Source organism: Rhea pennata, chromosome 3 (genome assembly GCF_028389875.1).
Source record: "Rhea pennata isolate bPtePen1 chromosome 3, bPtePen1.pri, whole genome shotgun sequence".
NCBI lineage: Eukaryota > Metazoa > Chordata > Aves > Rheiformes > Rheidae > Rhea > Rhea pennata.
In genome coordinates, this window is record NC_084665.1 from 40797530 (window position 1) to 40825125 (window position 27596).

Genomic DNA, 27596 nt, shown 5'->3' on the forward strand with positions numbered 1-27596 from the left:
TTCTGTGTAGGAGATCAGACTGAGCAATCATAGCACAGTCCCTTTGGCTGTGAGCCCATAAATCAGCGCGCTTAGTTTACCCATCTTATTTATTTGAATATTCATAAAATAGCTGATATCTCCCTGGAAATGTTGATAGATACTAAATGTTATGGACTTTTTTTAGCATAAATAATAATTTGTCCTGAAAATGCTTCTCATAATTCTTATATTTAGAAACCCACTGATCACCTAGTCAAGGAGTGGAAAAACACCATGTGAATCAGATGGCCCGTGCCACCTCACTGAGTAATGAAAAACAAATAATACAAAACAAAAAGATCATTCCTACAGTGCTGTTCCGTGAGCAGCTTTAATGAATGTGCTCAAAGACTGAATAGTTCACAAATCAATAAAAAGTCAGAAAAAGAAAATAAGGTGGAACTTATTGGGTGTTTTATTTCTAGTGAATACGTCTATCAGCTTTCGTTAGTGCATTTCTGGCAGGAGGCTGACGCTATCCCCTTTGCATTCGGCTCACCACGTTTCCTGAAGCCTAAGAGCTTGTTCTTAATTCCTTCTCTGTTGCTAGGGCTCCTAAAACTGCTTTATGTCTTTTATGCTGTCATATTTACTTGCACTAAAAGATACTGCAAACCAATTTACAATCATGTATAGCACCACCTTTTACTTGTCACCACATTAGAGTCCTGTAATATTTCCATTTTAAGCCCTTATTTCAGGTTTTATAAAGCCTGTCTGCTTCTAATTATATCAGGCAGTCGTGTAAATGTTAACCCTGCAGATTGATTTACAGGACATAGTAGGAGTCTGTTTTAAAATAGGAAGTGTTGGGAAGGATAGTGATTTTGCATATTCTCTTTTTAAATACTAGGTTTTAACTCACAAGAGAACAAAAAAGCTCTGATTATTTACCCTGTAATGGGAGAGAATTTGAGTGGAATTAATGGCAGTATGGTATTAAGAAATAGAAGGAACATGGCTAATATTTGTCAAAGGTTGCCTTTTTACAATGTCCTATATATGAGAACACAAAGGACTGCTTTAAGAAATTAAGAGCTGATACAGATATATAAAACAAAGAAAAATATTATTTTCTTCATAAAGAGCATGGTTAGTGAGTGCCCTGAGGGTTAATCAAAGAAAATACTGTGGCTGAATTAAAAATAAGAGCTATCAGTTTCATGCTGTATTAAAAGCAGCTATTGCTTTACAAGGTATGGATCGTATCTTTGCCAAGTGAAAATTGGTATCCTTCTATTTTGCAAATGAAACTTGGGAACTGCCAATTCCTGGAGTAGTGAAACACTGGGACAAGCTACCTGGAGACTAAGAAATATCTTTCACTTGAGGATTTTTTTAGTAAATAGGTAGGCAATGCCTCAGCCTTTACCTGCAAGTTCTTCCAGGTCTTCATGCTTTCTGAAAGGATTCAAGAAGAAGAACTACCAGCAGTGGATGAAGTTCAAGTCAAGGGTTACCCAAGAAAGCACAGTCTCTACAAACTCATAGGACTTGCTGGGCTGCATCCAGCAAGGCCACTGGGAGGGCTGGCCAATATCCTTGCATGGCTGCTCTCTACTATCTTTGAAAGGCCAAGGAAATCAAGGGACATCTCTGATGACTAGAGCAAGGCAAATGTAGCACTCATCTTCAGAGCAGATCAAAAGGATGAGGTGGGAAAATACAGGCCCATCAGTCTCATTTCATCCTAATCATGGAGCCAGTCCTCTTGGAAAAGATTTCTGGCACATGGAGCAGAAGGTGGTGACTGGGAGCGGTCAGTGTGGATTTAGCAACTGTAAATTGTGCCTCACAAACCGGCTTGCTTTCTGTGATAAAATGATTGGATCTGTGGACAAGTGAAGAGCAGTGGATGTAAATTTTCTTGACTTTTGCAAGACTTCGGACACAGTTTCCCACAATATCTGTTTATCAAGTTAGAGTGTTATGGTTCCCCTGTGTGGAGAGCAAGACAGGTAAAAAACTGGATGCCTGGGCTCAGAGGGCCCTGGCTAATTGCTAGTACCTTGCTTGGAGGCTGGTAACAAGTGAGGTGCTGCAGGGGGTCTCTCCTGGGACTAGTCCTGTTTAACGTCTTTATCAATGACCTGGAAGAGGTGACAGAAAGCACTCTCATCAGGTTTGCAGATGGTACTGAATTTGGGGGACCAGTCAATAGTCTTGAGAGTAGCGCTGCCAGCCAGAGGGACCTGGGCAGGCTGGAGGGATGGGCAGCATGGACTCCATTTTTCAGAGACTGGAGCAACGCTCTGCTGACTTATATGAGCAGAGGATGTGCTACAAAATTTAAAGATCTTTCTCCACCTATTGCAGTTCTCTTGTTTATAGTGCAGCCATACTTATTGTATGCTATTTAATCTCTCCTTGCAAGTGGACTATTGAGCATTGACCAGGGCCAAGGGACCGGAAACATCACTACCCAAAACTATCTTCCTTTATTTCAGTTTTCAGTATGTTACTGCTCCCCTTCCTGTCTCTCAGGCCTTCGTAAATCTCATAAAATCCTTTTCAGACTGAAATCCTACTCTTCCCAAGCTATAATATTTTTTATAGTAGGTATTTCTGTGTAGTTGTCTTAGTCTCTTGTTGGCAGACTTTACGTACCAGTTCCCTGTCTGGTAAATGTCTTCCTTAGTCTTAAATTTATCCACTTGTTTTGTTCAGAGCAACACATGGGGATAATATATTGGCTCACTACTACCTGACACTGCTTCTTAGTTCTTTTCACTGTGCCAGTTTTTCATAACACTGAATCATAGGGATGCTTGGAAGAAGCCAACAGCATTTTGCCCACTTATATGTCTCCCAGAAGAGCTGCAAGCTGCCTGGATTTCTTTAATAAACTCACTCGATAGATGTGCTTTTACAAACGGTGTTCCAATAGTTTAATAGATTTATTCCAGAAAATAATAATAAATAGTGTTTTGTCAATTTTAAGGCTCACAAAATGTAACTATATACATGCATAAGATCAGAACATAAATCAGCACAGTAAAACGGCTTTGTAAATATTTATGAAGACAAGGCTCTTTGTTTCATGCTTACTCCTCCTGTGTCCTCATCTTAAATTTCCATTTGCTTTAGTTTATGGCTCATAGTAGTCTTGGCTGGATACCTGACGTTGTTAAATTGCCTCCTGTTTTCTCTGGTATCACTTACACCATAATCCTAAATCTTTATTGACTGCAAGTGAATGTACACTCTGTAGAAAGAGATGTGTGTGCATGCAGGGGCATATTCTGATTTCTGATGAACCTGAATGAAGTTTAGGAAGCCCCACACAAGCTAACTGAGACATAGTCCGGATTTGTCTACATGAGCTGCCATCCCTGAGGTGGCTGCAAGGAAGACAGGACCTGTGCATGTGGCACAGTTAATTTATCTCTGCAGTCTCTATCATTTTTCAGTAACTTGCATCAACATCTCTGACTTAATTGTATTTTCTCCCTATTTAACTGGTAGCAGGTAGCACCATGTTAATTGATGTAATCATCCTAAAAATAAATCTACCAATGATTTTCCATGTTTGTTTAACTGGATCCTTGTAGTTCTTGACTGCTCAGTTTGGACTGAGATACATACTTCTCTGTAGTCTGCTGGCTCTCAAACCCTCAAACCTTTTTGGACTGCATCCCACAAGACATCTGAAAATGTCACTGTGCATGTCTTGCAGTTTTGTGGCCTGAATACATGGTGCTTGTGGCAGTCCAGGATGGAGTCTTTGCACTGAAGAGTTGGTCTTTGCTGCTTCATGAGAGGCTCTGACAAATTGAGAGCTGTTGCTCCTGAGATCCTGCCAGGCAGGCTTTTCATGTATTTCAGCATGTCTTCAGTGAAAATGTATGGGATCAGCAAAAAAGGGGCCTGGGGGTGTGAAAACATTTCTCATGATGTTTACATGTCTTGGTTTGAGCTTTAGAAGAGCGTGACACTCTGCCATTTAAACAATTGCTTGCATTTACTTGTGACTGCATTTTCATCAGTGAAAAATAATGAAGGAGAAAGATAATTAATTCCTCTGCATGCAGGCTTATCAGAAGGCCTCTATATATTGCACATATTTAAATCATTTAATGTTTTACTGTGTATTTAATTATATTTATGTATATTTAAGTGCCTTTCTGACTACAGTGGTGTAATTTATTAGTAATTCCCCTGAAGTGAATTCCCATGATCATAGATCTGGTGTAAGTGTAAAGAAAATGCGTTCAAAGAGTAGTTTCTGGAAAGCTTATTGGCTCTTCTTCCTGCAGTCAGGACAGATTTTGCATTTTTTAAAAACATTTTTCAAGCACACCACTGCTGTACTGGAGGAAATAAAACACTATTTGATCAAATGGGACAGTTGTCTTTGGTGAGTCATGTTGGTTTGCACAGTTAGGGAAGAGCTAAGATTTTTTGCACTTAACTTCCACATGTGTCCCTTCACCTCGTGCTGTTCTGGGCAAGTTGTGTTGCTGGCTTCCTACAGACCCTGGACTGCTTGTCAGGGACATTGTGCTCTCCACAGCCGGGGCTCAGGCCTCTAGGTGGGATCCAGGTGTTGTGAACCAAGGACAGGTCTGACTTCGGCACCATAGAGTGATTGCCAGGAAAGCATGGACATCTCACAAGCGTCTTGAAAGGAATTAACCATGTCATTACTTTCCATCTACTTTCTAGATAAAAGAGAACTTAGTTCTATTTTCATCTCTACAAATGTAATTCTGAAGTAACTCCACAGAGATTGATAGAAAACTTCTGCCTCTGTGAAATCAGTTGAATGAGAACAGGAGTTTTTCCTCACACTAACAGATACCTTGTCTGAGTGCAAAGGGGAGCAGCTAGCGACCCCTCAGAAATGATGGCCTCAACATTACGTACCTGGTTTCCCTGCAGTCCTTCTCCTTCGTCCTGGAGGATCCAGGACTGGGTTCCCTACTGAACCTTCCTCTTAAAATTATACCTCTCTGGGGACACTGGGATTGTGAACGACCTCTGTTTGCAGCACTAAGTAGAGTAAATGCTATTGTATTATCCAACAGTAGCAAATGAAATAATCCCCCTCCCGTCACTTCCTAACAGGATAATGTTAAAGGCATTCCTCTGAGATGGAGAGTAATAATTTGTTAATTCCCCTCAGTATTTCAGGCTTCTCGATAGTGCAGCTAATTTTCTCTGAGTGCCTTATTAACATTCACAGTGACTTTGCGGTCCCACCCTAATAGCTGTCCACAGAGGCAGCAGCTGTGAAGGTGAGAGCTGAGTGACACATTTTTTCTCCTTTTTCTCTGCAGACTGTATTATCCCGGTTTTCATCCGCTAAGGGCTGTCCAGCTGATGCGAGTGGGCAAGCTGCAGTATAGTCAAGACATGTTCCCTCAAGCCCTGAAGACCTTGAAACAGGTCAGTATTTACAAACTGTGTTTCCTCTCGTTCCCCACCTCCCTCTCATCATCCGGACCCACCGTGTCCTCTTTCCCCTTCCACACTGACTGTACTTTGTACATCTTTGAATACTCCTCGGCACGTTTCTGTCGGTGCTATTTCCACAGGCTGTAGCTGAATGTGGTGATGGGTCGTTGTTGCTTGCAGTGTTTCAGGCACAGACTTCTTTAGTATCAGTCACTGCTGATTACAGTTCAGTAGCTCAGAGGAGCATGAATGGAAAATAGCTGCTAGATCTAAAGAGGTGCCTTATGCTCTCCTTATTGTAGCTGAGTGTGCCCTGAGCTGGTCACTGCTAATATGAGCGTAAGGGAGAAAGGTAAGGAGAAGAGGGTAATGTTAAGTGTCTGAGTCCTCTCTTTTCACTGGTGCTCTAGGAGACAACGTGAATCTAGGAACACTGAAAGCAGAGCTGCACTTCCTGCTCTCCCCTTCCCTATCAGAGATCTGGGATTTGGGATAGAAGAACTTTGCCTTTGAATGCTCAAGTGTTATTGTGAGGCAAGCTCAAATCAACAGGCACACTTCTTGATCCCTATGATTTTTATATCATTCATGACGTTTTTCTTCATTTGATCTGATTTTGAAGCTGGTGCTTTGCTAGTTACATTTCAGCTTTAAGTTCTTCCTGTTGTACCTGAACTGAGTCCTATATACGCTGCCTCCTCCCTCAAGCTCTTCCCTGTCCTGTCGTTTATTGCTGTTAATACCATCTTAAATATATTGAAGAATCCCTGTCCATGTGCAACTTGAGGATTCAGGTTCTCGCTTGCTTCCCAACTCAAGCCCTAACTCACTTTTAGAGTATTTTGCTCCCACAAGAAGATGTGCTGCTTCAGGTTCCCCACACAGAAGTCTCTCGCTTATTTATTTGTATTATTACTGCTGCCCTGTGTTGAATGTGGCCCGAAGACAACACACGCTCTGAGGTTCCCCACTAGTCTCCGTTCCCATCTCCAGTGCCTGACACGCTCTCCTGTTTCCTTCACTCAGTGCTGCAGAAAGCCATCTGGCTCCACCACTTCTCTTTTACTGCCAGGCAAGAGCAGGCCCCAGTGTTGACCCCAGAGTGAAGGCTTTTTTTCTTTTAATGTTCATGTTGTATCATAAACCCCAAACAGTCCAGCACCATGGCAAGTTGAAACAGTAGTGTGATTTCCTCTAGTTCTTCTTGGGTCTTGCACTGACAGTGGGTCAATGACATGGCTTTACAGAAGCTGCTTGAGTGGATACTAATGGGCAGCAGTAGCTGATGCTTTACTTTAATCTGATGTTGCTCCTCCCAAATAAAAGTACAAATACAAGTCTTCTTCCTGAGCCATCTTGCTGTGTGACAACAGACCCCAGTCATGGGGACAGCACTGGCTGTAGTTTTAGCATTAAGCAGAACCGTGGCACATTTCAAGCCTTTTTGTCCACGATGACAGGGCCTTCGGGAGGGCCAGGATGGTCACTCAGGAGCCCAGCCTGTGTGTACACAGCCAGCCACAGCTACAGGCTGTGTATCCACAGTTCCCCTTGAAGAAAATGTGAATGTTGTACAAATCTCTGATTCCAGGACCTAGTGCAAAGGGTGAAAATCAGCAAACCAGAATAAACTTTCTCTATTATCTCTATGTCACCAAAACGTCAGTTGTGTGAAGCTCAAGCCCCTACCTCTCCAGAGGTTTTGCTAGGAGTCTTCTAAGGGGATCCTTATCTCCATGAGCAGTGTCATCAATGCAGATGAGCGTTAACCTTTAAATGGCCAAGAGAGCAAGGTGTGCAGCAGTTAAGGTGTCATTAGTAGGTGCCTTTAATATTGGAGTTTGCCCAGTGCAAGGAACTTTTTATGGTACTGATGCCTTCTGGGTATTTCACATTCTTACATTGTATTTATCCATAAGACAACAGTGAAGAAATGCTATCATCTCCATTTTCCAAATGGGAAATTGAAGCACAGGGAGACCCAAGAGCATCTAGCACTAGCTCTCAGTGTTTTCCCCTCCCTCCTCCCTTCTTCCTGGATGTCTGAAACTGGATGCCAGAAATTGCTAGTTTATGCCTTATTAAGAATAAAATAGTTGCAATTTACACAAGCCTGGAGTCTCACAGGAGCCTCCTGCTTCTCCATTTGCACTATTATGTTGTTTTAGTTCTAACAAAACAAGGGTATTTTAACCCTTTGTTAGTGCAGAAGTTGGCTGTATGTCCCCTTAGTTTAATCTTCGTACTACATGAAGAGCTGCTTATGTTGCAAAATATTAGAGCAGCTGCTTAGGACAGAAGGCAAGGAGTGTCAGTACTGCTGGACGTGGGGTCGGAGGGAGGACTGATCCTTTGTACCTGCCTGAAACCCCTGCAGTGTTAATATCAATCATGACTCTATAGATAGCTTAGTATTTGGTACTTACTTTTTTAAACCCCAGTACTTATTAGATCTTAACATCCGATTAATTATGCATACTGAATAACTGATAACTTCCAGATATTTTAATAATAAATCAGTATTTAATATGATGTCTGTCTTACTAAATCTTAGTAACTTAAATCATCACTTGATACAGTTAACTTAAATTGTGACCAATTCTGATCATTAAAAAGCTGATGGAAGAGTAATCAATCCTATTTCTTATTCATTATTCGGAAATAAACCATATATCTGTCATGTGCCAGTTAATCTGCTCTGCTATTTCCCCTGTAATATCTATAACTTTCAAATGTTCAGACTTTTTTTTTTAGTAGGTGGAGTGAACCGTTAGTCAGAGGAGTTTCTGCCTTCGTTGGTATTTCTGCAGTGTATTAGCAGGCATACATATATCTTGCATACTCTTCTAATTTGATACTGTGTTACATGAGTGAATTTTCTCAGCCACCTGAACATTCTCCCTCAGTGAAGGTGGAAGTTGGGATGGGTTTTTGTATGTGTTTAGTGAGGTTGCCAAGTTTAAGCCAGATTACTACTCTTTTACCTATTGAATGCAGAGCAATACCTAACAGAAACATCTTTTCAAGCTTTGATCACCTCTTTCTCTGGAAAGGGAGAATAATGAGCTATTTACCGTCCTATGCCATACCTCAGTGCGTCTCTATCCATGGTCTCCAAGACATTAGTGGTCCACAAGGACACAGTAAGTGCTTTGCAGTGGGGATGCAAGACCATTTACAAACTAATCCTATTGCAGCTTTGTCTATTCTGTGTTCAGCCCCCCCTTTTCACTCACATGTGGGAGATGGGAAAACTGAATTCCCACTCTCCAGTACTCCCATCCTGCTTCCCTGTGCAACTCGTAAGCATAGGACACAAGGCTTCTTTGAATGGGATCTGAAGTCATTTCTCTTTGTTGCTGCCTACACTTGAGCAAATTAGAGCAAGATACAATTCGCAGTTTGTTGTGAGTAAGGTTGTGATTCCTAATAAAACTCAGATAATGTCCTAGAGTTATATCAGAAGTCTGTTTGGCCCCGTGTGATTAGATGTGTCAACAGAGCATGCCACATGCTCAGAGCAGAAACTCGATTACCTTCTCTGCTTCATTACTCTTCTTAATACGCTCTGACACTGGATAGCACCCTGTTGGAGCCCTCATCAGGCTAATTTCAGCGTGGCGCTAAGGAGAAGGATGTGGATGGTGCAGAAGGAATTGAGATCTGAGTGAATTGATATGACCTCACTCATATCAATCCTGTTTAATCAGGCACAGCCTCTGAGCTGCTGTGGATTGACAGCCTCTTCTGTGTCAGATGTGCAGGGTGCTAAGAACTGGCAGATCTTCCTACACAGGTTGGTGGCCGGTGTCTCACTGCTCTCCGTGTCGGCTGAAAATGAATCACTGCCCCAGCCACCTTGCTGTTACCACCCTTCAGTTTTAGCTCTCTGCCCTGCACACCTAAAGAAGGTTTAAATAATGTGAAGGGCTTTACATTACCCATTAAGATGAAATTCATCCTCTTAAAGTCTATTAAGCCCTGCAGAATGTAATTTGGCATGTTTTGGAAATGAAAGTGTTGCAGGGAGGCAATAAGCTGGAATAAAACCTGGAGTTAGCCCTTGCTTTGTTGTCCAACCAACATATTTTACATATATATATATATTTATATATGTATGTATGTATATGTATGTGTGTACACACACACATACACACACACAAATATATATATATATATAATTAAAATGTAATAGTGGGAAGACAAATGGAATTACGGATCAGGAAAACCTTTGTCACCAAAAGACTGGAGCTGTAGCCCAGTGTGACAAATCGAATTTGAAGAGCAGGGGCTGACTGTAAAAAAAGTGGCAGGAACGAAAGGTACAACAAGCTGCTTTGTGAAGAGAAAAGCTTCTGGACTGAGAAGCAGCTCTCTCACAGGGGTCCAAGAGCAGCTGGGTATCGCTGCAGCTAGTGGAAATCCCCTTGCAAGTGCATGTGATGTGGCCTGAGGAGCACTTGTTAACATAAATACCTGTTAGATGTCATTTGGTACCTTCATGGTGCTTAAACTCACCTGTGTGGTTGCCCCAAACCTGTGTGCACCTGTCCTCCTTGGGAGGACAAGGAGGGGGCAGAGGGGAAGGCACGGGCTGCAGTGCATGGTCCCAGCTGCTGCTCTGTCCTGCAAGTGGTGCCCACACGTCCGACCCGCCGAGTGGGTCGGCAGTGCCTGGGGCTGAGCAACAGCTGATGGGGAATGGGGGACACCTCCACGTCAGTGTAGGAGGGTCCTGGTGCCTCATGAGCACCTGCAGCAGCAAGGCCATGCCCCCAGCACCGGTCGCCTACCTGTGGCCCTGGGCCCACCACAGCCATGTTTGGCACAGAGGCCCCACACGTGTGATCTGCCCGTGACCCACCTTGAGCAGCACTGAAGCGTCCATGGCACATGCAAGTGCTGGTCTCTTCCTTGATCCACAGAGCTCAGACCTTGCCACGTGATTTACGAGCACAGAAACCAAGTATTTTTTAAGCAGCCACCGTGGTGGCCAGTTGTTCCAGTACCATATTGTTCCTCTTCTTGTAATCCCTGATGTGTAGGCGAAAACACAGGAAGTGGGGTTAAAACCCTCCTTGGCTTCACTGCAACAGTTAAGAAATCTAGGTGTTTTCTTCAAATGCTGAGAAACACTAACGAGCCATGGTTGACAGTAACTGGGATTGCATTTGTTTTTCCTGTGCCAGCACTAACAAGTGTCCCCTTCAGTCAAGAGAGACGGAGAAGCACCGATACTTTCTCAGATGCTGGCCTTTACTTCATGCCACCTTGGTGTGGGGCCGTTTGCTCTCTACTTATGCCGTGATGGAGCAGTGCTGTCCTGCGTTTGCGCATGGGTCTCTGCAACCATGACGCTGGGCACCCCGTCCGATCGCAGTGCAAATCAGGCACAGGCGCGCAGCGGTGCCACATTTCATCTGCACTCATGTGGTAACAGTCATACCGCTCATCTGATGGGTTTGTGTTCTTGAGGGAGATGGTGTGTGGCTGGTAACATTATGGTCTGTGTTGCTGTCTTGTGATTAGTGTAGTCTTTCATAATTAGATTTGTTCCATAAGCTGAGAGGAAGACCGCACAGACCACAAGACCCTGCTCAGCCTCAGGTTTGCTGCTTAGCTGGGAGATTTAGAGGAACAGGGTAGTGCTCATCATATTCTTGCTTCTGGCCAGGAAAAAAAAATCATTACTTTGAAGGTGAAGTTATCCCAATTTTGCACAGACTTTTGCAAAAATGCCTATATAATTTAATGCCAGTTTAACCTGGGGATTATGGAAGTCAATATTCTGAGCTTCGATATATCCTGGTGCTGGCTCTTACTGCAACATGCAATACAGAATACTGCATGAGAATGAATTTCACCCTGAAGGACACAAGGATAAAGACTGGGTGCGTTTATTTGTCGTACTGAAGAATGACCTCTGTCCTGTAAGTGGGCTGAAGATCAAGGTCTGCTGCCTTGGGACTGTGACCCAGGTATGCCACAATCAATTCACAACAAATTTGTCACCTTTCTTGGCCAGGTCATGCAAACACAGTGCCCCAAGCGTGTCTGGACCTATGACCAACTGGCCTGGTCACTTTGCTCTAGGGTGGTCCCACCGCTGCCTAGCTAGCCTGGACACAGCTGCTGACTGCTAGACACTGACTCTGTGGGCCCGCGCTGCTGCTTTTCCACAGAGCAACGTACACGGACCCTGCCTTCAGTTCTTCTGCTCTGCACCACGCAGGGATTCCTTGCGATGCGTTTGTCTCTCTCTGTCCCGTTGGGTACGCCGAGCGAGGATGGGCTCTTATGCTTGTGCTTTACACTGCTTTTTCAATTATATACTAAAAAGAAACCAAACCTCTGTTATTGTACATCTGATACCTCATGCTCAGCTATGTTGAAGTACTTTTACAACTTATTCTTTACAGCAGTTCCCCAACATGTTGAATTAGGAAAAGCAAAACCATAAAAACAATTTGGCAAGCCTTTTGGGGGAATATAATTATGACTTTACTGCAAACATTTTGCAAAATCATGACCTGTGTTGTATTTCTGCTAAACTAGAAATATGCAAATATCAAGTTTTTTTTAAATTTCATTTCATATTTCTTAGGCATTTCTAATGGTAATGAAAGGATTTCTATTTTTCTGTTTGACTGAGTATTTTTTCATTTAGTAGTAGGGCATTGTGGTAGCTCAGTATGCATTTCACTCTTTGTAGCGCTCCTTGCACACACTGGTTTGCTTTGACTGCTTTTTCTACTTGATCTTTCAATCTTTTTTTGTCTCTGTGTTTTAAAAAAAGTAGCTAATCAGAAGCAAAATTAAAATATGCCAGAATTTTCATACATTTGTCAATCTTTAGTAATTGGAAATAAAGTATCATTTATTGCACCAAAGAATACTTACATTTATTTGCATCTTTCCAGTTTAAAATGAGGTTCCTTCCTCAATGTGTGTTTCCAAAAGATCCTTTTTCTGCATTCCAAAGTTGATTTAGCTGGATTTGGTCAGCTGACTAGACCAGGAACCCATTGAAACACAGCCCACATTTAGTTCTTGATGATTCCTCAGTTTAGGATAAGGAAAAATCTCAGATGTTTTTTCTCCTACCACTACACTTGGAGCTGCCTTGCTCTTTCTTCTGAAGTGTTGAGTCCCGTTCCATCTGGTACTTATCTCTTTGCATGTGAAATTCAATAGAAGGAAGAAGCAGAACTGTCATATGAAAAGTGATGATCTCAATGTGAGCTGGAAGAAGAATATTTCAGACATATATGTGGCAGAGAATCAACACCACAACAGGCGATAAAAACCTAAATTGGCCTAGGGGTGCAAGATGACTCGTAGAGAACTCATTCCTCATGGAATGGTCCTTCGCTGCTTTTCCCAAAGGGATCATTTTCTATGTTTGTTGGTCCTCTTACACCGCTAGGCCAATTTACAGTGAAACTTTTACAGTGAAACCATTAATTTACATATTTGAAGCTGATACAATTTACAGCACTTTAGGGCTACTAACATGAGTATCACCATCATCTTTTAAATAATATATCATGATCTTGGGTGTCATAATTAACCAATCTTAAAAAATCTTCATCTTTCAGTATGTTCCCCAGCTATTCCAAACATCCAGCTGTGCAACATATTAGTGGATTTTAATTTTTTACCACCTAGAAATAATAAGCAAATGCATCCCCCTCTGTTAGAGAAAAATTATTACACACTTTGTGACACTTTTCTCCTACTTCTGCTGTGGCATGCAGAAAAGCTTCCTCCTACCAGTCCCTAGCGGACCACTGCTTATGTCCGTGCCCACTGCTGTTACCAAATCCTTCCTATAGTCTGTGCAGTCACTAATGTGTCCCTTTCTGCTCTCTTCTCAAGGCTTATAACATTATGAAGGTGACCCATGGAGCAGATCACACACTGATGCAAGCCTTGATGGAACTAAAGGAACAGTGTGAGGCCGTCATGAGAGTGCAGTGAAGAAAAGCTGCTGTCTAGAATACAAGATATTCAAGAGAAAAGGAAAGCCAATGCTTTTTATTGCATTGGAAAGCTTCTTGTTGATTTTGGAGTCTTTTCATCAGGCCCTACTTGCTTTACAGAAATGTGTAATGTTTATTAGTTTTGCTGTATGGTCTTCTGAACTGAATTCATGTTTTGAGGAATATCTGCCACTTTCAGAAGGATTTTTACTACTGTGAGGCAAATTGGCAGTGGGTAAGTCTTAATATTTTATCATAATAACGTAAAGGTAAAAATGTACACTTACAAATATGGACAGAAATAATCATACTCTTTTTTGTTCAATAACCAAAACCTCTGATGCAAATACCTCTGAATATAGGGAAAAAGATTGGACTTGAATTCCAATGTGATATTTGGCTAAACTTCCTATTGGGCTTCTCCCATGCTCTTTTAGATATGTATTTCTCTATCTGCACTAGCTCTGAAATTATCATGAAGTCTCACCTTACTGGATGTCTTATGTCTCAATTTACTAGAAAACATGTTAAGAGTTTTTCCTACCAAATACCTCATCAATAAATCGATAATAAATATTGGGAAGTGTGTGCTAGATCGTTATCTGTTGCAAAATAGTATAATTCCATTGAGATCAGCAGTCAATTTTTTAAGTCAGTTTACTGCAAGACAGAGAGAGAGAGAGAGCATATTTGACTTATTATTAGGTGTTTTTTTCCAAAAGCCTGATCCAGTGCTCTTTGATATCAAATAAAAGCTTTCCAATGCTTTAAATGAGATTTTCCTCACTCCAAATTTACCTTCAGGGCTCTGACCCTCTTCTTCTTGCATCTCATGTTATTACAAAAAGTTCTAATATTGAATATTAAAATGAACTGAATGAAAAGTTTAATCAAATGTGTATCTAATGTGAATCTATGTTGAAAATGCTTATTGTTCTGATATTTCCCCATTTGGATTGTTTCAATGGACACTATCATCAGATTTTCTCACTTCATAGCAGCTTATAAATGAGATAGATTTGGACACATGATCTCTAACCTTCTGCTACAGATCCACACAGAGCTTTTGTGGAGCATCCTCAAGATCTGAGGTTGGGTACTTGATGCTTCTGACCAAGACAGAGAAAAAGGGAATATGGATAACAGGGTGACAGGCTAGTTCATATCTGGTCAGGTAAAAGAAGTTACAGCTTCCCCATCACCACCTTGTTTGAGAGGAAAAATTACAGAAATTTACAGAAGTTACTGAAGACCGAAGGAGATACAGGAATGCTGTCAACAGGATTAAGTATATACAGTTGTGTTTCTGTAAATGTAGTGCTCCTATATGCTAACAACACTTTTGAAAGGGGGGCATGTGCCCTTTAGAGCATATTTAGACTACTTCTTAAGTTTTTAGAGGTGAATTTATATCTCGCGTTGTCTGTCTAGATTTAAGAAAACATTCAAGAAGCAACCTGAGCGAGCTACTTCATCAGTAACCTGGCTCCAGAGGCATCCTTGTATTCAGATGGAGTTCCTTTAGGGCTGAAATCAAATCACAAGCTTACGCCCAGAGGTATTGTTTGCCTCTGAACCTCCAACATCTCAGCTCACCTGAGGAGACAGCTTTGCTTTTGCACAGATGATCTAAGCATGTACCCAGGAAGACATCAGCATGGTTTTAATTTTTATATTTCTCTTAGGACAGTTATATTCCTTTCCCTCTTTTTTGCCTTCCCTTTCCTCCCGCAGATGCAGGGGGCACTAGAACACAGCTGTGTGGTGAATCTCTCAGCCCTGTGGATGGTCACCGATTTGAGAGATCGTTCCTCACCGTGTCCATGAGGGAAGAAGAACATTTCTTGGAAAACGTGTGCGCCGTTTCTCCATGCTCATCAGCATGAGAGGTGTAACTGCCAGTGATGCTGACTTCCGTGTTTATCACAGAAACAAATGTTAACAAAAGCCAAATATTTATGAGAAAACTAAGTAATTTAAGGTCTTTGAAAGTATCACTTTCAGGTGTGTCACTCCTCATTAACAATTTATTGCTGCTATTCCAGCCCTGACTGTTATTTCATTAGTCCATAGTTGTTGTAAAGTCAGGGTTTTTTCACAACAGTAACTTGACACCATTAATTATTATGAGATGAGAATGGATTTAAAAAGAAAGTGAACATTCTGAGCATAATTTACAGCCACCACACATGAATGCCAATGCTGAGGTAGATATCTTCTTCTGAGGCGTTTGAATTTGTTCCAGCCTATGGAGTGCTCACTTGCCCAGCAGTAATATTCGAGCAATAATCTCTGAAATGCAGCGCGTTTCTGGAGTACGTAGCGTGGCTTGAGGCCAGAGGCCAAGTCACATCAGCGACCCAAGAAGTGCAATAATCCTTGCAGAAATTCACTGCTTGGCTGTGTCTTCTTGCTATTATGAAAAGGAAATTACCTGAGGAAAGGGTCAGACCTTAGCATTTATTGGGATTGCTGACAGAGCAGAGGCATCACTGAGGGACAATCGGAAAATCTGAAAGGTGCCCAAACTTCAAGAGTTATTTTCTGGACATATGCATATTAAAAATCATATGCTTTCGCATAAAGCTGATGCTTGTGCAATCTTATTATCACAAATCTAATAAATTTGCAAATGGAAATGATTTCAAAATGTGAGGTAAGATGATACATTAGTCTGTGCAGGGTAAGTTGGGAGATGGCCACCAACTCTCGTGTATACAGGCTCATCTCTATGTCTGAACCACGACGCAGCCTTCTGGAACCAGAACAGAACAGCTCTGCAAGTGCCATCGCAGGAGAAGCTGCACACGGAGGGGAGAGGCAGAGGGGCCTGATATCGCAAGAGAAAGGCCGCATTCCCTTGGCTAAAGGGTCAAGTACACCAAAATACACCAGTATTTTCCTCTCCAACAGTGGCCTACGGCAGATCCTAGGGAAAATGTACGAGCAAAACAGTACAGTGACTGTGTCTCGGGAAATAGCAAAAACCTGTAATGCTGGCTGTGACACATCATGAAGGCTAATGTGCTGCTGTGTGCAGCTGGTCAACCTGACACCACCACCACCCACCACCCCTAGTGAAGCAAGGAACCAAACGGGTGGTTCCCATGCACCACCACCACCACCACCACCACCAGGGCTGCTGGGAGTGTTATTGCTGACCTGTTTTCTCTCGCAGTGTTTCTGTTCCATATTTTCTGGAAAGAAGGCTGGCCTTGACTGCAGAGAGATCTACCTAAATGTAAGAGTTCAAAAGTGCAGTCTCAAGCAAGTGTGTCAGGGAGGGAAGAGCATTGGATAAGCACTTCAAGTTGAGGAAATCTTGGTATTTTAGTTCGAACTCCATGTAGTTAGACTTGTCTTTACACAAACATAGTGTTTTGGCCCTCAAAAAAAAAAAAAAAAAAAAAAAAAAAAAAAAAAAAGACAGATTTTTCAGGTGGAATCAGTTTGTTAAGTTAAAGATGTTAAAGTTAGAAAGAGGCAGACTGCAGCATTATCTGTAATGCTGGCAGGCCAGCTGCTTGCTTTTAGCACTTCAGGGACTTTTCCAGTATCTTTTGAAAAATAATGGCAATTTAGGTTCACTTCAAGGTTTAGAAAAAATTCTGAGTAACTTTTGATTTCTCATTATTTCTTAAATTAGTCCTGAAGAAGCAGTGTTAGATTGTATTTAGAGGAAGTTGAACAGCATCGTAGCACGTTTGGAAAGAAAACAGTAGAACACACAGGAAAAAACATGCGAGGGCTATGCAGTTTTGCTGAGAATAATTGATTCCAGTTGAAGGAAACATCTACCTCCAGTAAATATATATGAAAATATTATATATATATAAATAAATAGGATATGAATACATATATACATTAGTTTCCTAAACAGTATTTTAGAGCTGTAAGCTCCTTGAGGTCTGTCACTTGTGTGTGAATCCTGTTGTGCATGGGTTTATGCCAGCAAAATTCTCCCACTGCTCAGCCTTACCATTGCTTCTAGCTATTACTCTGTTCAGTGATGGCTGTTTTTTTAAGCTAGCTTTCTTAAACTGGTTATTTTTGTACCTAGTATATTTATGAAATACAGAGGCTCTTTCCCTGCACAGTGTATTGCACATAGTCCCTGGCCACTGGAGCACTCTTCATTAAGAGAGCTCGATTTCTTACAGAGATCGTGCCAGTTATGGGGATTGGGTTTTTTCTAATTCAGAATTGAATCAGAAGGGGAAGAAAGAAGGTCTCACAGCTACGGCCGTGGAGCTCTGGGTTGTCAGCAGCACCAGAGACTGTGCTTGACCTTGGGCACGTCACCTAGGGTTAGTTTGGTGTGCGTAGTCGGGCTTTGCTGTTGCTGAGCCTTGGGAAATTTCTCCTCACTGTAAAAAGCACAAAGGACCAAAGGAACTGGGTATGACACTCTCCACACCTCTGCCTGTCTACTTATCTTCCTATAAGGGCTCAGAGAAGCTATGTGCATTCCCATAGTGCATTATTTGTAGAACAGTAGGAGAGCCACTCATAGAAAATGATGTAGTTCTTAAAATACCTCAAAGTACTTTAAAAAGAGGGCTAAGTATTATTTCCCTGTTGAGGAAAATAAGGCCCCTAGATAAATGAACCACTGTGTTCAAGTTCACACTACGGCAGCACTGCAGAAAGCCCTGGAGCAGAAGCTGGTATCAGAAGTCTCTGGGTCAGTGACTTCTGCTGCAGAAGAAGGTGTAATATGAGCAGTAGGCTCAGGTGCTCCACAGAGAGGCCTGTCACCAAGCCAAACAACAGTTACAGTATTAATTATAGGAAAGAAATCTTTGGCCAGCCTAACTTCTGGTGAAGAGCAGCAAACAGCTGACTGCTGTGTTAATCTACAAGTGTTAACCATGTCATGTGTGAACTTGTCCAGAGCAGTTACAGAGCTGCGGTTGCGTGTAATATCTCTGGTCTCTTCCTGCCCTCACCGCTTGTGGGATACATGTGATGAAATGACCTCATCGTCTTTTCTTGTCATAATTTGCATGCATGACCTGAATGTTCCTCCAAAACGGAGTTGTGACATGCTAGTAGAGCGCTGTGAGCTGCCCTCACCAAAGCTGCATCTCCTGCACAAGGGAAGGGCACCTTCTCCACCCCATCAGGTCAGCACACACACAGTCAGAATAGTCCCAGACAAATGCTCTCAGGCATTTGAGATCAAAACTAAGTTAGAGACCATTTTTTGTTTTTTTAAAGAGCTATTTTTTTTCTTTCCTAACAGTATATATCTTCCCATACAGAAGTCCTTTTCTCTTTCATGTCTGATTTATACAAAGTTAATCAGTCTGAAAATGTATTTGGGAAGGATGGTTTGTAAAATGACCCCTACTAGAACCTGTTTGTTGTGCATAATAAATTTATGAAATACAGAAAATATTTCCCATCATATCTAAAGGTATATTTTTCTTGTCCTAAATATGAAATATGCACGTTACCTGAAAATCTGCAGTCTTTTATTCCCAGATCTTGTCATTCAACACAGTGATTTCTGTTTATCCCCATAACAGTGATGTGTAAACCATACCCATATGACCCTCCATTAGTATTTTGCAGGGTGAATTCAACATTTTTATTTGCTCTGTGCTTGTGATCAACATGGACAAATCAATTCTAATTCCATCATTCTTTAGAATTTTTGTAGGTTTTAATAAGGACCTTAGAGATTCTTTTCCCAAAGAAAAAGAATAACTCAGGCTTAGTAATTAGACTTCATACAGTCACTGCTCACACAGAGGAACCTAACAAGTTCTTTATAGTTCCCAGGAGACCAATTAACCTTCTTTTAAATATATCTCTATATAGCTACAGCTACACACACGCACAGAAATGCACATACACACAGAGCTCTTCAGTGGTCTCTGGTGCTCCATATCCTTGTTAACCAAATCGTGGTGGGGCTCACGGCAAGAAGGCAGGGCTGGGGCAGCCGGCCTCAGTCCCTTTTAACTCTAAAGGTGCCAAAATCCCCAAACGGAAGGAAGGGGGTAATCACGGATCCTCCTCTTTGCTTAACGCTCCCCTTTTCTCCTGGGCTCCAGCAGCCTCGCTGGTCTCCATCACTGGCGCAAAGGAGCCCCGGCTCGGGTTCGGCTAAGGGCGGGTGTTGAGGGGCTGATGAGGCTGTAGGAAAGAGCAGCATTTTCTTCCTCCGCCCCTCGATTCAGTGACTCTGATTCCCGGTCCCCAGGGGCTGTGAGTAGGAAGGCAGCAATCTTACATGCCTCTTGGAGGAAAACTGCACTTTAACTCGCAGGTGATGCCTCTTGACAATCCCACTTGACTTTCAGAGCAGGAGCCAGGAGATGGTGATGGAGAAGGGTGTCTGATGAGAAAATTAGCCGAGCTCTCCTCCCTCCCTCCCCCAGGTCCTTTGCTTTATTCTTTTCTGTACTTGCCTGCTTACATTTAATGAACTCTTTTTAACAAAGCCCTTTTAGTGTCACCCCCCTGTTGCAGTATGTGCCAGGCGCGGTGTGGAGCAACCTCTGAAGAGATGAGATGAGGCAAGGTCTGGGGCTTCCTGCTGGTCCTTGCATTGCTGGGGACACCCAAGGACTGTACAAAACACTCATTAATTCACCATGCTCCCATGCTCGCCATGAGGGGTGGTGAGACCACCATGGTCTTGGAGAGAGCCATGGATGTTGCTGTGCCTTGGAGGTACAACTAGACTCCATGCCTTCTGTGGGAGCCATAAAGCTGGGAGAAAAAGACAGTGATCCGGAACCTGTCTAGCAGCAGTAGTGGGGACTACGTGGAAAACAGCAGGCACTGGCTGTTGGGGTTTGCTTTCTGCTTCGCTCAGGGAGCCCAGTTTCTCCCCTTTGACTCTCTGGGCCCTTGCTGTAGTTCAGTTTCCTTTTCAAAATCACATTGAGCTCTGGGGAAAAATTCTTAGGTGAGAAGAAAGGCAAATGCCCAGGCAGTGTTAGGCTTCTGGCACCCAGTTTATACCCTATATAAGTCTGTGATCAAAATACCATTACTGGGAAATAGTGTCCCCCATCTTGCTGACAGGAATACTGGCTGAAGGCAATTCTTTCTGTTCCCTATCATAAGTTAGGAATGTTAATTTCTCAACATTTGTGGCCAAAGGCGCCAGTAAATAATGATATTTTAAAAGGTCAAGTAATGAGACAGTACAAAGAAAAGAAAATCCCTTTCCAAATGTTTTCCATGGGGATTGTTAAGGAATTTGTTAAAAAAGATGATCTGTCTGATTTTTGCATTTTCTGCAAGTAGATCTGTGCTAATTGCTGAGCTTTTTATGTTTGTTTTGCTCACGTCCAACTGCAACTCAACATGAAGTTAAGGGACTCAACAAAGCTGCATTAAACGGCCAAGAGAAAAGCCTCCGAGGAGCAGAACCATGAGAGGACCGCAGACTGCTGGGCTGGGCTGGGGCAGTCTGCCAGTCACCGCTGGAGGATGCTGCCTTGCTTTGTGCCTGGCAGGTGGGAAGAGTGACGACAGTCCTTTAGACAGGCATGGGCTGATGGGCCCAGGGTCATTTCATCACAGTCACAAAGCTTTTCACGTGATCCATGCACCGTGGCTGCGATACACCATGGCCACCAAAGCTGTTCGCTTTACCTTTCACAGCTAAAACCTTGCCAAAATGTGTCCCTCCAAGATGGTGAGGAAGCTCCTCAGGAGCAGCATCTTCTGTGCTGTGTGACAGTCCTTTGAAATATGCTGATCGGTTGCAGGAAATCACTGCTGGGGGTGCGGATGGGGGGATTTGTCCCATGAATGCCTTAGAAAAAGGCCAGTTTGATGACAGGCTCTTGGATGAAGTTTGCAGAGCTGCAGAAGAAACTTAAGTTTAGAGCTCTGCAGACATACAAACCACTTTGAAATCTGGCCAAAGCCCAGACGGGCTTTCACCTGGTCTGATTTCCTCTTGAACACGCTCTGTCTGAAAACCATTTAGCTGGGCAGGTATCTACACTTGCCCGTAGCCAGAGGAGGAGCCGAAGGAAGAGAGTCTGTTCAGCCTGCAGGTGTGATGAGTTCAGCTAACACCTTTCCTTCATGTGCAGGAAACGCAGCAATGTGCCAAGGTCAATCTCAGAGTATTTTCCAGAGTAGATAGCATTTTTCATAGCATGGGAAAAGAGGTGCCCCAAGGCCTTCCACTTCCTGCTGTCTTGAACACTCTGTGAGCAGCAGGATACTTCCCGCTTCCCCACTTCCGCACCGAGAGAAACTCGTACCTTTGCTCAACGCACACTGCAGCTTCTGCTCTGCCAGCGAAGCAAACTCTAATCAGGAGCCATCACACTTGAAGCTGTAGAGGTGTAGAAAAGATGTCAAGTGTTCAGCTTGTGCCGGGGGGCAGGGGAGGCCCAGAGAGCAGAAAAAATCTCTTTAAAATATTCAGAAGTTTAAAAATAGTCACTTTTGAAGAAGTATGAAATTCCTTAGCTTGCTGCTCCATTCTTGGCAAGCATCAGAGACCAACAGCTAGGCAAAAGCTTTCAACTACTAAATCAGGTTTGGACCATGGCTGCTTTTTTGCGCCCTTCCCCTTGTAGTGCCCGTTGGAAACAGGCCAGTGTTGGTGCTGCGCGAGTACCTTTCTCCGGTGCTGTGCACCCAAGTGGCCGTGAGTTTCGAGCAGCTCTCACTGCAGCGGTCCTTGCTGCCTTGGCCAGAGTCCGTGTGGGGCTGAGTTCTGCAGCCCAGGGTGTGTGGCCTTCCTGGAAGGAGGGGGTTTGCAAAAGGTGCCTGCGGAAAGCAAATCTTGGTGTCATTAGACATGAACATCTGCAACTCCACTGAAAACTCTTTAGTGCCTTGCCAATTTGAAGTGGTGGAAACCGTAGCGTGCCTTGGGCCTGTCAAGGATCACAGGAACAGCTACGGCTGGGGGAAGGAAGGTGGCAGTGACGCTTTTTCTCCCCAGGAATTAGTTCCCATATCCTCCGTGCCGCCATAAACGCACCCGTTCCCACTGCACTGCTGTGGCTTTGCTCTGCCTTCGGGAGGCCACATGCAAGACCAGCAGCACAAGGCACGCGGCCATCTGAAGCCCAAGGGGAGCTGCAGCACAAACACAGCTCCTTGCGCCACGGCCTGGCATCTAAGCAGAACTTCTAGCATATGATCAGGTATATGATCTGGAGAAAATGGTTTACAGATTTTCCAACAGAAACACCTTATTTTGAGGATGAATTATAAGTTACTTCAGTGCATGCTTTCTGGGGAAAAAAAAAAAAAAAAAAAAAAGAGGGAGAGAAAAGGACAGACTTACTCTGTGTTACCCAGGGAAGAATTTCTAAGGTCATAGAGGTAATTTAAAGCTCAAAGGTTTACAAGCCCAGCAAGATAAGGCCATATAACAGCCTCCACACTTTATGATAGCAGCTTATGAAGAGATCAAAATGGCTTAGCCTGAGGGTCATTTTTACACAAAATTCCTGCTTGGGGAAGAAAACAGAAACCCTAAAAAACTTCATAGCTAGTTTTGACATTTGCTATTAAATTACAGGGCTTTTTTCCCTACTCATCCCCTCGGTGGGCTTTCTGCTTCCAGTGTGACAATTAAATGAATCAAAGAAATGGGAAGACCTCTGTGCCATAGGCCTCCATGCAGCATGGTGCCACTGCATGCCTTATGCCTTCCTGGGGCAAGCTGGGCACCTTCGCATTCACCCCCAGAGAACTGCTCAGCTAGGACTCTGCAACTCACCTGGTACCTCACTGTATTTAAATACAAAATACAAAATCATCAAAAAAATGAGGAGTAAACTGGTAACAGAACACATAAGCAAACTAGGAACTGTTCAGAGGGGCAATACATAAATATTTCATAGTCACCAGGTCCAAGATGATGTTCTTGGGTGAAGTAATCAGTCCTCAAATAATTTTTTCACTATGGCACTAAGTATTTTAGTGCCTTAGTCCTCTAGGACTACCTGCACCTCCCCCAGAAAGATTTCAGGTAAGTAGCCTTCTTGGTAGACTAGGTTTTATTTAGTATGCACATACTGTTTGGTCCTGTGACTAACCCATTTTGTAGATCACTTTACACCATTGCAATGCTAATTGTCAAGCAAATAGAAAAGGATTTTCTGTTTCTATTGTTTCGGCCCTGTAAACAGAAAGAATAAAGTCTGATGGATGTCAAGTCTGCAATGCCGAGGCTTAGATGCTTTCCAGATGCTTTTCCATGGATTTCACAGTATCTTAAGGGTTTTAAATATAACCTTCATAAATGCTCTTGGAGCCTCTGGAAACTCATGGCAGGCATGAATCCAAGCTACCCTAACCCCCTGTGGCAGCCTGAGTCACTGACTGCAGGGTGAGTAGCTGAACAGTTATCATCTTCCTCATGTCGCGTAATTGTGATGCCTTCCATTGTCCTTGGAAATTAGGAGAAAATGATGTTTACAGTGGCTTGTTTGGCTCCTGTGGTGCTGCTTGCTGTGTACTGTGAGGCTTCCATCAAATATGGAAACAAGCAGCTTGCTCTTTAATAAAAATAAAGCTGTGAATCCTCCTACTGCTGCTATGACTCTCTTCCATGGTTGTGTCCCTGGCTATCTGGCTAAGAGCACAGAGTGAGCTGGGCCACTGCACATAACTAGGATGGAAAGGCAAGGTGGGGAAGAGCACCCTGCTCCTTCAGAGCCACATACTGCTCTGTTCCAATCAAGCTCTCCAGGGCAGTGCTGCAAAGGGCCATGCTGGGTGGCGCTGAGCTTCTGCAAATGCCAGCGCAGGAGCAATGCAGAGCACAGTCCAGCATGCTAGGTGACCTGCTTGCACGCTCCCTCTCTCCCTTAGTGCAACTACAATGAGCACTTTGTCTTTTGGCAGAATGCATGTAGAAAAATATCAATTTTCCTTCCAGCTCCAGTCCTTGAGAGAATGTAGGTGTGCAGGGATGAAATAGGGAGATGGGTAGTCCCTTCTCCTTTTAAAATGAGCTGGAAATGTGAGACTTTCTTTCAGCAGCAAGCCCAGGAGTCCTGCACCCCACACACATCTGGCCATACTTGATAGCTGGGAGACACAGAAATGGAAGCATGGATATGTGCCAAATGCACACAGCTGCGTATGTTCGGATAGCATGAAATCTTCAATCATGTCAGTGGGCTGGCATGAAATCTGCAATCTGACACGAAGTAAGGGTGCCAAACCCATGCAGCAAGGTGCCACAGGAGAGACACACAAAAAAAAACATGTATGAAAATGAACCATAGAACTTCCTCTAGACAAACTCCCGGGAATGGACCATTTTTGGTCTTCTTAGGGCCATTCCTAAGTCAGTACTTGCCAGGGCTGTTCCTGAAGGCAGAACAGGTAGGCCCTCCAAGCTACTCACTTGATTTTAGAGGTGATGAGAGTGGTCTTTGGAGGTGGTATGACCATTTGCGAGGTCATACCCTGTGTAGTGTTGCTCAGTGGTTAAATAGCAGATGTCAGCCTCCGAAACTGCCAGATTGGCAACTGTCATGAATACTAACAGACATAATAAAACATAAAATCCAATCACAGATGGCCTTTCTCTAGAGGAACTAACCATTGATTTTTGTGTTCATCTGAGATACAGTGAGCTGAATTTTCTTCCCTCTCCTCCCTCCTCACTGACTTCAAGGCAGCTAGAGCTGCCAGTGAAAAAGAGAGTGATAACTTGGTAGCCAAAGAGTCTCTGTGGGAGAGGAATCAGCTTTAGTAACCTGCTCCTGGTTTCCATTAGCAGGGGCCTGCTTCAAGATTTCCATAGCAGATGGAGACTGTCAGGTTTCCACATTAAAACCTGTCTTGATCTATACCTTTAGTTTCACTGGCAAGTTCCTGGCTGCAAGGATAGGATAAGAATTCGTCATGGTCAGGGCATAAGTTTACAAGCAGAGCAAACAATGCCAAACAGGCCTCCCAGGGACACTAGCCTTTGGCCAGGTGGGCTCCCTACTCCTGTTTCTCTCTAGAAACCTTTCCTGGCTGTCTTGCCCCAAACCAGACATGTGTAACATCAAGGCATGCAGTCAGAGTATGTAGAGATGCAGCGAGGAAGGCTAAGGCCCAGCTGGAATTGAGTCTGGCAAGGGATGTCAAGGACAACAGGAAGGGCTTCTTCAAATACATCAGCAGCAAGAGGAGGACTAGGGAAAATGTGGGCCCACTACTGAATGGGGCGGGGGCCCTGGTGACAAGGGATACAGAGAAGGCAGAATTACTGAATGCCTTCTTTGCTTCCGTCTTCACTGCTAAGGGCAGCCTCAGGAATCCTGCAGCCTGGACGTGAGGGAGGAAGTCTGGAGAAGGGAAGACTTTCCTTTGGTTGAGGAGGAAAGGATTAAAGAGTTTCTGGGCAGGCTAGACATCCACAAATCCATGGGCCCAGATGGGATACACCCACGGGTACTGAGGGAGCTGGCGGATGTTGTTGCCCGGCCTCTCTCCATCATCTCTGAAAGGTCCTGGAGAACTGGAGAGGTGCTTGAGGACTGGAAGAAAGCCAGTGTCACTCCAGTCTTCAAGAAGGGCAAGAAGGAGGACCCAGGCAACTATAGGCCTGTCAGCCTCACCTCCATCCCTGGAAAGGTGATGGAACAGCTCATCCTGAATGTCATCTCCAAGCATATGGAGGGAAAGAAGGTGATCAGGGGCAGTCAGCATGGATTCCCCAAGGGGAAATCCTGCTGAACCAATCTGATAGCCTTCTGTGATGGAATGACTGGCTGGGTAGATGAGGACAGAGCAGTGGACGTTGTGTACCTTGACTTCAACAAGGCTTTTGACACTGTCTCCCACAACATCCTCCTAGAGCAGCTCAGGAAGTGTGGGTTAGACGAGTGGACAGTGAGGTGGATTGAGAACTGGCTGAAAGGCAGAGCTCAGAGGGTCGTCATCAGGGGTTTGGAGTCTAGCTGGAGTCCTGTGGCTAGTGGTATCCCCAAGGGTGCAGTACTGGGTCCCATCCTGCTCAACTTCTTCATCAATGACCTGGATGAGGGGACAGAGTGCCTCCTCAGCAAGTTTGCTGATGATACCAAGCTGGGAGGAGTGGCTGACACACCTGAGGGCTGTGCTGCCATTCAGAGAGACCTGGAGAGGCTGGAGAGCTGGGCAGAGAGGAACCTCGTGAGGTTCAACAAGGGCAAGTGCAGAGTCCTGCAGCTAGGGAGGAATAACCCTAGGCACCAATACAAGTTGGGGGCTGACCTTCTGGAGAGCAGCTCTGCAGAGAAGGACCTGGGAGTGCTCGTGGATGACAGGTTGACCATGAGCCAGTAATGTGCCCTTGTGGCCAAGAAGGCCAATGGTCTCCTGTAGTGCGTTGGGAAGAGTGTTGCCAGCAGGTCGAGGGAGGTGATCCTGCCACTCTTCTCAGCCCTGGTGAGGCCTCATCTCAAGTACTGTGTCCAGTTCTGGGCTCCCCAGTGCAAGAGAGACATGGAGCTACTGGAGAGAGTCCAGCGTAGGGCTACAAAGATGATCAGAGGGCTGGAGCACCTGCCCTATGAGGAACAGCTGCGAGAGCTGGGCCTCTTCAGCCTGGGGAAGAGAAGACTGAGGGAGGATCTTATCAATGTGTACAAGTACCTGAGGGAGGTTGTCAAGGGGATGGGGACAAACTCTTTTCAGTTGTCCCATGTGACAGGACAAGAGGCAATGGGCAGAAATTGAAGCACAGGAAGTTCTGCCTGAACGTGAGGGGGAATTTCTTCCCTGTGAGAGTGACGGAGCCCTGGAACAGGTTGCCCAGAGAGGTTGTGGAGTCTCCTTCTCTGGAGATCTTCAAGGCCCACCTGGATGTAACCCTGTTCTAGGTGACCTTGCTGAGCGTGGAGGTTGGACTAGATGATCTCCAGAGGTCCCTTCCAACCTTACTGATTCTATGATTCTATGATATTTGATTTTCAGCCTCTTTTCAATTAGTTTAAGAATTCCAGTTGATATACTTTTTTTTAATTATTATTATTGTCACTTATTAAGGTCTCCAAGACTTTAGACCTCTAAGGATTTAAATCAGCCAACAGGTAATTGATTTTTTTTTCAGCTCAGATGATAGAGCTCCTCACCATCAGTTCTGTCTTAGACAAAGTCTAGGACTTGCTCTAGCCCATCTTTCTCTGGTTTTGTCACTGTAAGGCACCTCGGGCCCTTTAATACTGATGTAGCGGCATGATAACAGCAATGAAGATAAATTATCTCAAA

At 43.8% G+C, this 27596-nt stretch overlaps 1 protein-coding gene across 1 annotated transcript in view; it reads left to right on the top strand.

Moving 5' to 3' along the window:
- Nucleotides 1-14172, top strand: part of SMYD3 (SET and MYND domain containing 3) — a 413849-nt gene extending 399677 nt beyond the window's left edge. Inside the window, exons 11-12 of the mRNA XM_062573635.1 lie at nt 5301-5409; nt 13297-14172. Of these exons, the coding sequence (XP_062429619.1) occupies nt 5301-5409; nt 13297-13398 (211 nt within the window). The 3' untranslated portion in view covers nt 13399-14172. The remainder of the gene's footprint in view (nt 1-5300; nt 5410-13296) is intronic.
- The last annotated feature ends 13424 nt before the right edge of the window (nt 14173-27596 follow it).